Source organism: Porites lutea, chromosome 2 (genome assembly GCF_958299795.1).
Source record: "Porites lutea chromosome 2, jaPorLute2.1, whole genome shotgun sequence".
NCBI lineage: Eukaryota > Metazoa > Cnidaria > Anthozoa > Scleractinia > Poritidae > Porites > Porites lutea.
This window is the reverse complement of record NC_133202.1, coordinates 26,418,201-26,434,983: the sequence shown is the minus strand read 5'-3', so window position 1 is coordinate 26,434,983 and position 16,783 is coordinate 26,418,201. Positions and strand designations below refer to the sequence as shown.

General features: G+C 37.8%; 2 protein-coding genes and 1 pseudogene across 5 annotated transcripts in view; all 3 read left to right on the top strand.

The window, feature by feature from the left end:
• The first annotated feature begins 3,753 nt into the window (after positions 1-3,753).
• Positions 3,754-4,520, top strand: LOC140925925 (uncharacterized; annotated as a pseudogene).
• Positions 4,521-6,783: 2,263 nt separating this feature from the next.
• LOC140925924 (piezo-type mechanosensitive ion channel component 2-like) lies at positions 6,784-13,690 on the top strand. The gene is made up of 6 exons (XM_073375755.1): positions 6,784-7,109; positions 7,592-7,675; positions 11,049-11,174; positions 12,570-12,612; positions 13,535-13,589; positions 13,631-13,690. Exons 1-6 carry the CDS (start codon positions 7,046-7,048, stop codon positions 13,688-13,690), a joined length of 432 nt encoding a protein of 143 aa, XP_073231856.1. The 5' UTR covers positions 6,784-7,045.
• LOC140928146 (piezo-type mechanosensitive ion channel component 1-like) overlaps positions 13,569-16,783 on the top strand; it is a 54,427-nt gene continuing 51,212 nt past the window's right edge. For all 4 annotated transcript variants that reach the window (XM_073377857.1, XM_073377858.1, XM_073377859.1 and 1 more), the window contains exons 1-3: positions 13,569-13,972; positions 14,505-14,661; positions 15,576-15,659. In XM_073377857.1, the coding sequence (XP_073233958.1) occupies positions 13,713-13,972; positions 14,505-14,661; positions 15,576-15,659 (501 nt within the window). In that variant the 5' untranslated portion in view covers positions 13,569-13,712. The remainder of the gene's footprint in view (positions 13,973-14,504; positions 14,662-15,575; positions 15,660-16,783) is intronic.

Genomic DNA, 16,783 nt, shown 5'->3' with positions numbered 1-16,783 from the left:
GGGAATAAGACTCAGTCCACAAACAAGCAAGTTTCCCTGTGCAAACGAATGAATCAACGGCTAGCTTATCAAAAAAAAAACGATTGACGATTACAGAAATTCGGCAACCATTAAATTCTGTACTGACGTACTTCCTACTCACAAATGTCCTTCTATAAGGTTTTTTTTAAAAGTATTATCTTAATGAGTTAAAAAAAAAAAAAAGGTGGGGGACCCTAGTAGGTGAGGTAACCCACTTAGGTGGGGTAACCAGCCTGTCCATAAAATCGCTTATTTTAATTTGATCAGGTTTGCATGATAAGTGGGGTGACCCGCCACATGTTACCGCACCTACTGTGGGGTTCCGCAGACCCCCGCCTCCATGTAAACAGGCCCTTGATGGTAATATTTGATTGTTTATTAGTCGGCGTACGTTAGGGCCTGTTTACATGGAGGTGGGGGAGGTGAAGTAACCTGCTTAGATGGGGTAACCCGCCTGTCCATATAATCTCTCATTTTAATTTGATCACGTTTACATGATAGCTGGGGTAACCCGCTACATAACCCTACTTCCATGTAAACAGGCCCTTAATCTGGTTTTGCATCTGTCGCCCATCCCCAGGGACCTCAAGGACTTACTTGGGGTTAAAATGAAAAAAATGGCTGGCTGCCCCACGTCACTGGCTTGGAGCACGTTTTGCAAAGTTTTTTAGCCCTATCCACCGAATAAATGACTATCTAGTGGATGGATAAAGATTTACGCAATTTGATAAATATTGCACTGGGTATTTTGAAATGAAAATTGCATGGGCGTTTTTACACACTAAACCCACCGCAGTGATTTGCTTAAGCGACCACCAAACAATAGCTTTGCAATGCGCAATTTCCAACGCCAAAAGCAACCTTTATAGAGATAATTAAAACAAGATTGATTGTCACGAAGATCGGTGTGTAGCCTGTGCCAGGCTCTCAGATAGTACAGTGGGAACGTATTAAAACGAGCAAAGCGAAAATAAGACGGGCACGACTTGGGAAAGGGGGCCATGGCAGCGGGAAAAATGGGAGAGAGAGCCTGTTAGCATTTCTTTAACGACCCTCTTCCGCCCATTTTTGTCACGTCTGGATTCGGCTGTCAAAACTGTTAACACTTCACTTAGCTACAATCATTCTCAAGTTTCTCGCGTGAGAATTGCACGCGACGCTAACTCCTTGTGCGATGTGTGGAAATTTATGTCTTCGAATTCGTTACCCTGTGAGAGCATCCGTTTTTTTGGCTCTAGTTTATAGCAATACAAGGGGGCAGTAAGTTTTTTCCTCTGTTGGGTAGGTTATGCTCTGGAAGGTTCTACATTGTCACTGAACAAATGTGACTTTAGCCGCTTGTTTCACACTGAGAGTAGCCTGTTGCAGGCTCCGAGATGGTTGTGAAAAGTCGTTCAGTAATAAGAAATGCGAAAAACGCGCGGGGGCTGGGGAGAGACTGCCCGTCTTATTTTCGCTTTGCTCGTTTTAATACGTTCCCACTATACTATCTGAGAGCCTGGCACAGGCTACACTGAGAGGTCAAGTTAAACGAATTGTTCTTCGAAATTTCAAAACTTAGAAAGTGTGATGCAAGTGCCGACAAAACAGAAGGAGTTTATTAAGCATTTTTCACCTTATAGAAGTTTCGATCTTACTAGAGGGTCTGGATGGGTTAAAATGTTGGCCATTTGCAGGCCATTTGTCATTTGTCAGTTAAATTTTCGGCCTTTTATCAGTTGTCAGTTCAATGATTATTAATAATTAATTATGAAACTTATTTGTTCATTTTTGATCCGAAATTTAGCTAAAAAGCAGTGTTCTTACCAGGGTTTTCTACACTGGGATCCACAGGACCCATTAAGACGCTAAAAGGAGGTCACGAGTGAGAAAAGCGGGTCACAGTGTATGAGTACATCATTCAAGATGGCGGAGCTTCAGAATGGATCATTTCACACATGAGCATGGGCAGAAATCGTTTTATTTTATGGACGCCGCTGAGGGGTGTTTTCTAAAGACGCCATAACCAATTAATGTTTACGTACGTTTCCTTTTACTTGGGCGTCGCCCAAATAGAGTAATCGAGGTCGCTTGTTTTGATTCAAAGTTGCAATAGGCACGCAATACGTGCGAACGTAAACAGGCCAAGCGACGCGAACGACTCGTACAAGGTAAAAAGCATGCCGGAAAGAAAGTTTTCACAGCGTCTTGTTTTTCTTTGTTTGTTTTCCTTCTTTGCGCCCTTGGGACCCCTTGGGCTAATTATAGTGCGGCATTTCCCGAAAAAGTGCGGCAATGCTGCAATGCCGCGGTCTGTTAAGAACACTGTAAAAGGGAACATATATATAATGTAAATTAAACATTAAAGGGGCTGTGTCACAGCAGTCCAGTTGATTTTGTTTAATTTTGCCAATTACTCTCGCTCAATCGGTATGGAACTTAAAGTAAGCAAAGAAATTACAGGTAAATGGCAAAATCAGAAATCCAGGACAAACAAATATGTCTCCTGAGTATTATTTTTGAAGTTGCAACCAGCAGGGATCAAGTTTGAAAAACTGTTAGGCTGAACAGTTTTCAAAAACCCTAATTTCAATCCGTTTCAATCTTCTTCAGCGGTTTTGCCCATCCGTGGCATCTGTTGTTTCCGTTATGTTATTTTGACCTTCCTTTAAAGTTTTAAGCAGTTATTTTTATGTACCTCTTAATTCAACGGGCATTTTGCAATTTTGCATTTTTTGGCTGAATTTCGTGACACAGCTCCTTTAAAACCGAAAACTGATGCAATAGTACCTTAATTTTTATCGGTTTTGCTATTGAAAGCATTTCAAGTGGCCCTCCATTTCTCTAGTCTTGTGTTACTCTCGTCCACACAAACGTTTTGCTGGCCAAGGTCCAACATTTCCAGCCATTAAGCCAATCAAAATTTATACCTTTAGAATATTGGGACGTAGATCATGAAAAAGGCGAAGAAAGACCGTATCTGAATCATCTGGGAGAAAATTTACAATTGCTTTTATAAAGCCTTCATTAGAAGCCAACGTGTATGCCGGCGCGTTCTCAGAGGAGCGTAAATTTAAGATCAGAAGCCATTTCCAACGGATGATCCATGACACGTAATGGGTTTTACGGTAGATCATTAAGGAAATTTGAAATTGAAGCGTCCTGCTGCTAAGATTATCCATATAAAGGTACATTCGATCACATTGCCTGACGGAAAGAGTGGAAGAATACTATAAAAAGGCCTTCAAAACGGATTTGTAGAAAATAAGGGACAATCAGGTGCTTTGTCAGTTGACAGTAAAACCCGAGGCAAATGTTAGTTGTCGGTTAAATTTTAGACGATTTGTTAGTTGTCAATTAAAATTTTTCGCCATTTGTCAGTTGTCAGTTAACCCTATCCAGACCCGGCCTCTTACTAGACTTTTCGCCAGAAGATCGTTTCTATAATTAAGTTTAGCCGATCCAAAAGAAAAAAAAAAAGAAAGAGAGATGAATGTATAAATGTCATACACTCATTATCTAATTTTAATCTTTCCGGGGTATATTGCGAATCAGTTGAATCATGACCAGCTCCCAGTTAGTTAGTTCCCTAGAGTTCAGTTGGTGATAGCGCTCGAATTCCTGCAAGCCTGAATTTCAGTTTCAAGTTTTTCTTTTCGCAGCTGCAAAACTTTGCGTCTTTATCAGCGATGATCTTCTTTGCATTTAAGATAATAAATCATTCGTTCCGTTTTAACAGGTAACCTTTCAAGCATGAAAATTATATGTGCGGGACTATCAAAAACAGGAACTACAGTCCATGGCAAAGGCTTTAGAGATACTGGGTTTTAAAGTCTACGATTGGAAAGAACACGTAACGATCCATGTCGATGAATGGCTTGATATCTACTTGAAAGGTAAAACTCCTGACTTCGCTTCCATAAGATGTTGATGCTGTCACCGATCATCCAGCGGGTTTTTGGTATGAAGAAATCTTACAGGCTTTTCCAGACGCCAAGGTTATTCTAAATGTACGAGACAGCAAGGATGTCTGGCTGAGAAGCCAAGTCAGAGAAAATGATGTGGATATGTATTTAAATGCTGGATTCTTGGTTAGGTGGTTGATGAGGAACTGGTCTCACCGTAAATATTATGCATTGTTAGATTGCACGAATGTTGCAGCGGTTGGCAGCTTACAAACAGAGTCTACTGTTTTGTTCAGGAAAAAATATCACGAGTACAATGAACGAGTGCAGACCGTCATTCCAAAGCAGCGGCTCTTGGTGTACAACGTGAAACAAGGCTGGGAACCTTTGTGCATGTTTCTTGGATGTGAGGTCCCTCAAGAAAGCTTTCCTTGGGTGAATAGAGGACAAAGAGGCACTTTGCGAGCGCTAGCTCAGCGAAAACAAGAATTGGCAGTCAAAGTGGTCAAAGTCTTTGTTATTTTTGTGGGTTTATTTGTTATTTTTTTCTCGTGTTGCTATATGAAGGTTTTGATGCGACTTCCAATTTTCGAGTTTATGATAATCCTTGTTTAATCTGAAGTACTTATAGAAAGCAAATTCATTAGGTAGCCTAGTTTTGAAATAATCAGTGCCGATTTATAAAACAATTGTGTGATTACATTAACAGTAACACCGTTATATTTAGAAGGAACTGGCCTCTTAAAGTTCAGTCTAAAGCTAAATCATTTGTGCGCTTTCGGAGATAGAAGAGAAATAAAAAGACTGTCGAAGGAAAAAAAGAAGAAAAATAGTATCCATTAGTTTGTGTGGTCTACGTTCCTGGGGGAGGAGGGGAGGGGGAAGAACTAAAGGGGATAAGGTCTATGTACCTAGTTTAGATCACTTTGTCCCTTTTAACTGCTGTAAATGCACCGTTATCAATCCAGGAAATTTCCTTGTCTCTTTCACAGGCATAAAATGTGTCTGTTAGCCACCCATTTTGATTTTTTTTTCTCCAGACCAAAACTACCAGACTACGAGTAGTCCCCCATTTTTCCTCAGGGATGGTAGAGCGAGCAAAACGCGAGCGCGCGCCATAAATCACTTCACGCGAGAAAGGCGAGACGCGGTGGGCCTTTTCTCGCGTGGGGTGATTTTCACGCGCGCTTGCTTTTCGCTCGCTCTACTATAGGAGCAATGGGGGACTACTTGTAGTCTAGAAACCACCGATGAAATCCATACCCTTTGACATACCAGAAGCCTAAAAAGGTTCTCTTTTCAAAAAAGAGTCTCCCCGTTTTGGCGATTATAGGGAGTATTCCCTGAGGCTTATGCTTCAGTTCAATAACTTATCCATTCGCCCCTAACCTGGCCGTAAGGCCATCCGTGAGGATCCAGATACCTCACTGAGTGTATTGCAGGCGATGAAAAGATTATAAACAATTATTGGATGAGGTTTTTGTGATATCCGGAATAATCAAGGTCGAGGTGAATGTTATCAGCTGAGACGAAGGCCGAGGCTGATAACACTCACCCAGACCTTGATTATTTAGGATATCACAAAAAACCGAATGTAATAATTTTATTATATAGATTGTTTTGAAGAAAATAGCGACAAACACATCGTCGCAAGTAGACTTTACACTAGTTGACTGCATGAGCGCAGAAGACGCGAGGTACGCTCGCGAGAGAAAACGCGCCACGTAAGTCACCACCTAAGCAGCCGAAACCGGAAACGGGCTTTGAGAAAGTCTACATCGTAAGAAACCTGAATAGACCATTTTCGAGATATTAAAGTTCGCACTTGGCTCGGAGGCTTGGAGGAATAAAACAAAAGAAATCATCTTGAGGCTCAAAAATGAAGTGAATAGATCGGAATTGGTCTATTGATATTGCTATTGGAAATCATGCATTTCGCGTGCAACCTACAGATAAGTGAGTAATCTGCTAGCAGATAACTAACTTATCTGTAGGTTGCACTGATTTCCAAAATTAGCTGTAGGCTCTTAGCCAATGAGAAGACAACTAATGAGTACAATGTGTAATAAGTGGCGCTTATCAGGGGCTCCTTATATCGATGTTAGATATAGAATAAGATCTCGCTCCTAAAAAGTAAAAAATGACGTAATTTCATTAAAAATTTGCAAGCTAAAAATACAATGTTAGTGTGTAGGAAGAAAAAAAAAGTAAATAAATCAAATAAAATTGAACATCACAAGAATATTACATGATTGAGTTTGTGGGTTCCGTCTTTACGTTCTAAAAATATATCACATTATGTATAGAGAACAAATGAATAAAGTATTACAGTAAAATAAGAATAACTAAATAATAATAATTATAAATATGTCGCCTATTAAGGGACGGACCATTAGAAAACTTATGGGGGGGGGGGGGGGAGGGGGGGCGAAGTACAAAAAAAATATTCGCGCAAGGGAAAATTAAATGAAAAAAAATTCATGCACGCCAATTAACCCTAAAAAATATTCATGCTTCGGCCTAAAAAAATTCATAGAAGGGATTTGATGCTGCAGCTCGAAAATCCCACCCCACCCCTTCCCCCATAACTAATGGTCCGTCCCTAAACACTCTCTCAACTAGCATTGTCTGCCTTCTTATAGCTACTGTGCTTTGTTAAAATCAATCAAATTCAATGAAAAAGAAGAGATTGGCGAAGTATTCTCTAAAAAGTGCTCGTCATCAGCCGGGTCACTATAATAAATATACCTCTGTCCTGGGTCAGTCAATTTGACACAAAAGGATGCTTTACATGAAGGAAAGTTGCTATGAAACGCATACTCCGGTGAATCGCAGGCTCATTATATTTTCACTGCTTTTGACCTGCTTTTGAATTGAGTTGAGACTTTTTGGAGTCTTTTTTGGTTTCGTCTTCGTAATTTGCGGTTGAAATTCGCTCACTAGTTTCGTTTGCGGAGATAGAATCCATTTTAAACGTCTGTTGTTTTCTGGTTGTACGTTCATAACGTTTTTATGAAGCTGTTTGGACATGTCCCCCGTTAAGGGGGCTGAGAAAGTGGAGACTGTCATATTTATTCCGCTGAGGAAAACGCCAGCTTTTCATCTTCTTGGTTCTGAAACATTTGCTGGACTTCAATAGGATGTCTTCACCTTTAGTTTGTACGCTTTTATTCAGATGGATTCTTCCACTAGTCTTGTTAGGAGGTGGGTGTGTTTTTTCAGTATCCAGTGTGGCACCGTTGGCCTTCACGGGCTACAGCATACCTAAAAACAAACTTGCAGACGTTTTTTGATCGTATCGTTGTTATAAACCAGTCAAAAAATCAGCTTTGAAGGTGGATTTTGTTGATTACATTTCGTTAAAAGCGCCAAATTTTGTAAAACGTAGGAAGTTTTTGGGAAAGTTGGTGCGTAACGTTTGCGCGGGTTTCATGATCAGTTTAAAGTTCACAGACCTGCTAGGACGCACGTAACACAAATAAATTGCCATTAATCGTAAATTGCTTTCTACTTTGTAAATTTCTGACGATTTTGAAATGCGATCAGTACACGTTTTGGCCTAATGTTTCTTTCAAGAAATTTAATTTGGGGCAACGAACACCAAATCATCGGTGACGTAATTTATTGGATATTTATTATTACTTGACATTTTTTAAAAATTGTTTCTCTGTTTGTTTGCTTTTCAGCTTGTTGTTTCAGATTCAATGGCTTTTCTTTTATATATTTGTGTTGTCTTCTGGCTATTCCTCTTTTACCTAATCCATCAAGAGGTTTGAGAGTTTTACAATTATATTATTAAATTAATACTGGCCGAATTAACATGTATACTAGAGAACCGTCTAGACGAGTTATCTCTCAGATGAATAATTGGCTAGATTTCAATTCGAGAGACGAATTTAGATAATTAATCGCTTGTTTTAACCTTTAAGTCCGAAGAGTGGCCATTATTAATTTTCTCCAAAGAATATCAATACATCATCAGAGAAAAGTTTATAAGAGTTCTGAGAATGATCACCGAAGGGAAAATGCTTAGATCTTTGCTCAAATGCTCTCAATCGATCAATCCTTTATTTGATAATGCAGGTTAGTCTACATGTGAGGGCAGCCAAAGGCTGATGTGGACCTGTGAGAAGATGAAGTCATCTAACTAATGCATCGGTCAAATCAAAGCTTCAACATGCCCCCCCCCCCCCCCCCCCCCCCCCCCGGGCATTTGACACCTTTGCCGTCCCGGGGAGGAGGGAATTTGATTATCAGAGTCTTCTAGGGGGTGGGGAATTTGATCCCCATGCTTTAGGGGTGGGGAATTTGAACTGCACCCTTGATTTCAAGTAAAATCTTTGGCGTGGCGACCTATCATGGGGGATGCGGTGTGAGAGGATTTTCGTGGAAAAGATTGTGCCATTGTGGCCAATTGTTTACGAGGAAAGGGCTTAAACAAGCTTTGTGCGGTATTTCAAGTATTTACATTTTAAAATTTTTAATATTGGATTCAGGCTTTGAATGTATGAATGTATTTTATTGTTGAGTTTACAATGAAATACAACACCTATACTGGCGATTCAATACAACAAAATAAAATAAAATAAAAAGCTCAGGTCAACTACTTTTACCTACTGTAAGTATGTTAATTAATAAGATGAGCGATGATGCATGTCAGTGAAATGGTCATGATGTAGTAATCTCAATAGGTGGGATCTTTTTTTATACAACGCTTTGTATGTTGCATGACGAAGAAAAGCTGAGCATTCAGTGACCTTGTAGCAGCGATTTCTGCCGCTTTGCACGAGACTTTTGTTCGTAGTAAATACGCTAACCATGTTTCTCAGTTTTTGTTATATTTATAAAGATTTTGTTCGACAACTGGAGGCATTTCCGCCGTCCTTCTGTCATTTTTGTGCCTGTAAAATGTCCCGGGGTCACTGGGGGCATTTGATCACCTGAATGGACCCTTGTGTGGGGCATTTGAACAGCATCTTGGCCCGGGTAGGGGGGAATTTGAACAAAAAATTTCAAATAAGGCAAATGCCCGGGGGGTTGCCCCGGGGGGGGGGGGGGCATGTTGAAGCTTCGATTTGACCGATACATAATAAAATTAAAAAAATAATAATAATAAAAAATATTTTCCTAAGATTTATTAATAAGAATTTGGTAAAATAAATGCTAAGAGGCTAAAAGTAAACAAAATCATCCTTCTTATTTGAAATCATTATTGCTTCCTTACTAAAAGAGAATTGAAAGAAGTCTTTTGATTGCTTTCTTATAATGGTTTTAAAAGCGTCTTTGCTAATGTTGCTTAACTTAACCTTCTTATTGATAAAATTCCAGATTACCAGACCTCTGTATTGAAAAGAACTTCTACCAACTTCAGTATTTTATTGTAATGATATTGAATTGGTTACTAAATCTTGTTGGTCTAGATGGTTTAGAAAATAGCCCTGAGATTTGACTAGGGGCAGATCCCATAAAGATATGGAACATTTTCAGTAGGATGTGTCTTTTATAGATATAATCCATGGGAAGCCAGTTAATTCGGGAAAGGCATAAGTCATCTTCTATAGTAGAATGCAGGTGATTGATTATACGACATGCACTTTCGTGTATATGATCTAGGCTGTGAAGATATGATTGAGAGCAATTCCCCCACACTGATATTGCATAACCCTTTAAACCCAATATCCACAGCAAATTCTCCAAACTGATCTCTATACATTTCTTTAAAGAATAAGTTGAGAGAATTTGACAAAAGATCAAGGCATTTTCTCATTGGTGATCATTTAATTAATTCTCATAACCTAATCTCTTGACATTGTATGGATATTGTTAGGAGAAAATTGATGTTGGTCACTATTGGGACTTAAAGGGATAAGTGATACTGGGTATAATTGCTTTAAAAATTACATTTCTTCTGAAACTGACTTAGGTAAGTATGACATTCTTCTTAAAGCACCCACTTTTTGTGACTCCCAGACAAGTTTTAGTATCAACAAGTTTCACTTATCCATCACCAGAATGAATGCCTTTTATGGGTAGAGTAGGACCAACATATTCCTGTTTCCTCAATATTATGGCTTCAGTTTTTAAAGGACGAATAGTTAGTTTATTTAAAGAGCTCGAATTGAATATCGGCAAAAAAAGCAATGGTACAGAGAACACCATTTCCCAAAATCTACTCATTAAAATTTTGTGATATTTGGCAGAATTTTTACTTTTATTGTATTTTAAATAATGATGACTTTTGAGACACATTTAATAATTATAGTACAATTATATTACAATGTATTGATTATCTAAAAATCTGTCTGTTAAAATTTTGTCAAATAAGTTTCAAATGGTAATGATTAATAGTAACCTGTGTGCAAGTTTATAGGAAAATCTAATGAGCGAATTTTATGTAAACTGAGCAAAAGTGAAATTTTAAGGTTGTAGTCAATCGTTCATTTTGCCACGGAAACTACGAAAACGTCACATTTTACCTGTCAATCAAAATCTTTCATCAGTATATTTTTCACTTGCCAGGTTTCAGCTGGTGAGCTGCAACCTTTCTCTTGCCATGATTTGGCAAATGAGATTAATACTCACAAGCTGCCCAAACTGTGTTCAGCCACCTTAACTCTTTCTGGAGGGATTGAGGAGTAGGTACCTAACAAAAAGCACGACTAAACTGGCAGCAATGGAAACAATTCGATTGTTATCAGCTCATTATTGTTCATTGAAAAGTTATTTCCAAGTAATTATTGCTTAAAAAGCAATCTTGACATGAGTCACAATGCAGTTCTCCATAGTTGATCATTCTTTGAAATATTTAGATCTGTAAATCACTATCTGAGAGAATTTTAGAACATGCTGCAGCAAACACTAACAAGCTGGGTCCAGTGTGACAAAACATTGCAGGAAACCATTGTATTGGTGGACAAAAGAAAATCGCTTTTAGTTATTCAGATCCAGAAGGCTCTTTTGGAGAAAACTGAATAACCTTGAACCCTTGTTTAGCTGTAACAAGAGCTTTACATTTCAAAAGAGGTGAAAGAAAATGCTCTTGCATCAGAGGGCAAATCTTGGCTGCTTGTGCATGATGCAGATTATCATTTTCCATGATACATGTATTGTTGATATTACTTTGTTTGTTATTCATCTTTACAGCTGTGGCTTCCACAAGTCATTTCCAGAAAGCTTTGTTGGGCTTATCAGTGTTTGCCTTAATGGCACAGATTATTTTCCAGATTGTTCTGGGAGCTCTTCCACCATATGGTCATTTCTTTCCAAACTGTAAGTTTAGATTAGTTTTGGTAAATAAGTTTTTTGATTGTATCGCTTCAGTGACACATTGACCTGGTAGGGCCAATGCCACAACAGAGCTTGACTCCAATTAGATGCAAAGAGCTGCTTGGATATAGATGCTGTAGGTGAAATCCATTCTCCAGTAGAACTAGAATTTTATTTTGTCTGGTATCAGGGCAATTCTGAAACAAAGCTACAATCTTGGACAAAAGTCTTTGGGACAGTACTGCAATATTCATATTTTTCTGTCATTTCTCGTTTCCCTCTAAAATCAGTGCATCCTTTTCAAAATTTTCTTGCAGCACTCCCTGCCCCCACCCTATTAAAAGTTGAAGCTCGGAAAAAAATTCTGGATGCACGCTTCCAACAGTGTTTGTGAGGTGAGGGGAGGGGTTGGACCTGTGTGAATTAGAAAATGCCCCAGCAACGCAAATTAAAAGTGTCCCATTTTAGTTTTCACAACGAAAACAACTCAAGGTCCTTGTCCACAGGTCTTAACCTGTAGAAGGCTGCTTTTTTGACGTCATTTCCTTGTTAAACACAAAATTCTTCCAAATTTGGTCATCAGTAACTGGTTATGGTGAATTATGCATGTGCTTTTAGCCAATCAGAATTGGGGAAATATTTTGAATGAATAATAAAGGTTATTATTCAAAGCAACTGCAATGTATGATATTATTTCAAAAGCCAAATAGCTGCACACATTGTCTTTGTCTCCAGATTTGGTATATTTTTGTTAAATTGTTTATGAGTGTTTTTTTTTTTAAATTATTAATTATGGGACTAGATGCCATTTAAGATAAATTAAATGAGTTTCAAAAGTTACAAACGTAGCAAAATTGCATACTTTTAGCAGGACTGTCATTGTTTGCAGGGGGACTGTCATTGTTGATGGGATTCCTCCCATCTGCAGCTGTATTCATAAAAGCATGTGATCCCCAGCTACTTTAATTAACCAAAAATAAAATCACACATGTAGACTACTCTTCTGTACAATTCTCTTCTAACTGTGAGGATTTCTTAGATGTTCAATTCTCTGTCTACCATCAATACATGTACTAATCAATAAATATATCAACAAATTAATTTGAAATTATCTAAGTGACAGCTCAGTAGTACGTCTCAGTACAAATAAATTATTAAAGAGCTAATGCCACTTTTTTTGTTATTGAACCAATAACAGGTATTATTTTTGTCTCTTTACTGCAATGTATAATATGTTGTTGGTTCAATTTATCCTTTGGAGTTTGGGTGTGGTGATGTATGATAATGAGTTTAAAACCGAGGGAAATGAGATTTAAACCAAGAATAAAACTGAACCACAACATATACACCTCTTGCTCTCAACATCTTAAATTTAATCAGGAATAATTTGCTTAATAGGTTCCACTTATGAAAGGCTGACTCGGCAAATTGGCTTGAGCAGGTGAGTATTAAAGATTCCACTTGTTGGGTACCAGATTTTTTTTGTCAGTTTTTTACCTTGAGTGTCAGTTCTTGCTTTGAACCTTTCATGTACCGAAACTTAATACCTATTTAGGTCAACCCAGATGAGATAAGTTCGAGAATTGATTCAGACATCAAACTAATTAGAATTGATTCTGTAGTCCACGATGCTTACAAGTCAAAATAAATTATGGTAATTTATGCACTAGATTTGGCACTTGAAGAGTTTGATGTTTCAAATGAGGTCCCTCCACAGTCAAAATTCCCTTGTGGTGCACTCAGACATAATTGGTGGGTCAACCCAAATTAGATATGTTGGACCTAATTACTTCCAGGCCCAGTTGTTTGAAAGCTGATTAGAGCTAAACTGCAGTTAAATTTTAATCTGGATTTCTTTTTCTTTTATCCCAAAGAATTTTCACGCATAATTATCTCGATTCTTTTTAGAGCATCTAATCCTCAAACCGTAGACAAAAAGAATTAATGTGAATTTGCTTTTTAAGCTTCCGTATCTGAATTCAAATTCCCACTAACCCTGGGTTATCTTAACTCGGTTTTGAACAACCCGGTCCGGATAACTATCTTTTCATGTAATTAATTTAAGGGATTAGGTTCGGTACACAAAATGTTTGAACCGGGCCTTAGTTACAATATTTTGTTCTAGTATGTAGCTTTCATGGAGCAATAATGTAATAATGTAGAAGTGAATGTTATTACGGCAGCATGATTACATGCAGAATAACGAGAACAATATGGGGAACTAGGAGATCTAGTAGGTTATAACATACTACTTGGTGTACAGCTGTTTCTATGTGTTGCCTACACTGTGAATTCAAGGCAATTTGGTACCTTATACATGCACTTGTGGCACTCTATCTATTCTAATTTTTATTTTTCTTTAGATTTGATGGTGTTCCAGCTCTTGATATCTTCAGGATTATTGTGCCTGATGTGGTGGTAATTGCAGTATCAATAACATGTGTCATTTGCTGCCGAAGTTTAATCAGCTCCTCACCACTTCATCAACATACTCCACAGCACATCAGAGCATCACCTGATTCATCCACATGGGATAACATCATGCCATACTTCATTGCAGTAATGTTGTTAGTTGGTGGAATAATGCTACCATCACTAGCTTCCGCCATATACTTTATAATGTTCCTGATTTTAGGAACAATGTGGGCTTGCCACAAAGCTACTAGACTGCGACGAAAGAAAGCTTTCGCCTACATACGATTTGCTCTTATGGTTTATTCTGGCATCCATGTTATTACATTCTACTTGTATCAATTCCAGTTTTTTCAGAGTTCACTCCCTCCTGATAGTTTACTTGCCAGGTGAGTTTTAAGATCTATGATATGCTCTTGCTGTGCTTGAAATAGTTTGGAGTGTTGTTTTTCACATGTAGCTTGTTTCAATCAAGGCCTTTTTACCCCCAGCCAAGACTACAAAATGTAGAAGACCATACAATGTATTGTTGGCTTGTAAAATTCCAGCAATGAATAATAATAAGCAGATCAGTCTTCCTGCAGACAGAGAATACATGTAATAATACTTAACCTTCTAGCCAGGTCATTGCAAATTCTTTGTCCTGGCATATTTTCAAATGAAATTAAATGAATTCTCCTCAACTTCAGATCCTAAAATGGGGATTACCATTCTGATTAAACCTTCTGTATAATGTTACTATGATGTCTTCTCTCTTCTACTACAGCTTTGCACAAATGAATCCTTTCTTGGTCTAGAAAATCACAAAATTTCAGCTCTACTACTTATTAACTATAAAGTACATTTGCACCAGCTCCCAAGCTCATCATTAGCGATGAGTTTAAACTAAATTAAAATGCATTATGTATCTTCCTCTTTTAGGTTATTTGGTCTTGTGGGAATTATTTACACTGACTGTAGTGCTCCATTAGTGCTTCATGTAAGACCATATTTAGACTGGCCGCAGTGCGCATCGCCTGGTGTTCTATTAGCACTTTACTGGCTGCTTGCAACGGAAACAAGATTTTACTTCATTGATGTATGTACTCTACACTGTACCTTTTGCTTTAATGGATAATAATGATATTTTTAAACTTTTTTGTGGTTACATGTACAGGTAGATAACCTCTTTGTATGCATTTTTGACATAAAAATCCATTTTCTAAAAGAAAGATGCTGTTTCAAAAACTTTTGCGCAAGTAATAAGAATTATAAGGATAGGTTGTTTAGCAAAAAAACATTTTTGGGTGGTTGCTTGCACTTAAATATTGTTTTAGGGAACAATAACTGATGACTAATTGAGTCAAATCAGTTTTCACAGAATGTAGCATTCTGTTATGAGCATTTACAAACGTAGAAGCTTTTTATTAATTATTTTTTGTATTGTTTTTTTTCGTCTCACTCTGCATTTCTCACACTCCACACTTTCTACCCTCTGCACTCTGTGTCCACCTAACCTAGCCCATAATTTAGTTTGATTCATGTTTCTAGTATTGTACAATGCATTGTACTTTCCCTTCTGTGATTTTGTAAAGCTACTACTGGATATGTTAGGGACCAACCTGGCCTAAAAAATAAGAAATTACAGGAATTTTTATCAGCAGCATCTGTCTGTAGAATACTGGGCAGAAGTAGTCTTACAGTGTCCAAAAGAAATGACAACAGTTTAAGTGCTTTCTTTTCGCATGAATGGCTTTTGCTAATTCATTGGTGCCCAGTGAAGATGTTGATGTTGATTTTATTGCTTCTGTAGTATACCAGTGCTGGTGCAGTGGTGGTTTGCTTGAGATTGTATCAGACATTGGGTAAAATTAAAGTGAGCCACAGAAATGTTTGTTAGGTGTGCAAGGACTTGCTGAGCCAATAACAGGAAGAAGAATTTGTTCAATTATATTAACTTTGCAGTATTCTATTTATTTCTATTTATTTTTTAATGTTTTGAAAATGCCTCAGGAAAATATCCCTACATATGGTGGCAATCAAACTCACTGGTGGGACCCAAGGACATGGCCCCCTTCATACACGTCAGAAAGACAGGTACATTTACATTTTAACATCCCACAAAGACGTTTGGAGGGCTACATTGTAGTGTTGATACATGAGAAAGAAACGTGTGACAAAGCCCAAAAAGCGTTAGCTAGTAAATTGTGATTTTGATTTCCAAGTGTTTCTTTTGAGCTTTTTTCGACGGATAGCACCCTCCTCGATCTCCATAATTCTTCATATGATTCAATAAGTGTTTATCATTCATTCAAAATAATTCGTAGTTTAAAAAAACATGGCTAGAAGACGCTTACCTCCATCGATCCATCGATGTTAAGTTCATCTTCGATAGTTCATCTTCGATTGTTCAGCTCCGCAAATATTCTCCAAATAGCAGATGTCGCCCTTCGAGTTGTCTTCTTGCTGTTCTTACCATGTCTTTAGCTATTATTTCGCCTAGTTCTTATTCTTGAAACAAGTGAAATGTCCGCCATTCTTGTTTTCACAAACAAAACAACTCAACCTCGTTCCCAGGCCTTCTCGGTTAACGGTGCATTAACCTACAAGATAGCTGCACTTTTGACGTCATCGGTTCATTAAACGCAAAATTCTTCCAAATTTGGTCATCAGTAGCTGGTTGTGGTGAATTATGCGTGTGCTTTTAGCCAATCAGAATTGGGGAAATATTTTGAATGAATAATAATTATTAATAAACTGAATTAAGAGTCTCGTGTATTTGTGTTAATAGAGAGAGAGCTTTAGATTTTAAGACGAGGACGAATACGAGAACGAGATTTTCCCAATTCTACATCATTTTGGCTGGAAAATGTGATAGCCATCATCATTCATCTTCCAGTTTAAAGAGAATGTCGTAGCGGCGTAAACAAATTAGCAAATGTTAGAAATTTTATCATTTAGCGATCGAGAGAGGGTTTTACCTCTTTCAACAGAAAGTGGGCCCATGATCTAAGTGTATAAAGTACATGTATATAATTTTTCCATCAAATTTATTGTTTATTTATTGTTTATTGTTTTGTTTGCCATAAGTTATGAAAAGCAAAAAAAAAAAAGAAATCTAATTATTTAAACTCTCATGGCGAGGAGGCCCAAGAGAAGCTTGCCACCGGGCTTATAAGGAATGGGCTCCCTCAGTTAGGTAATTAGAACAAAATATTATC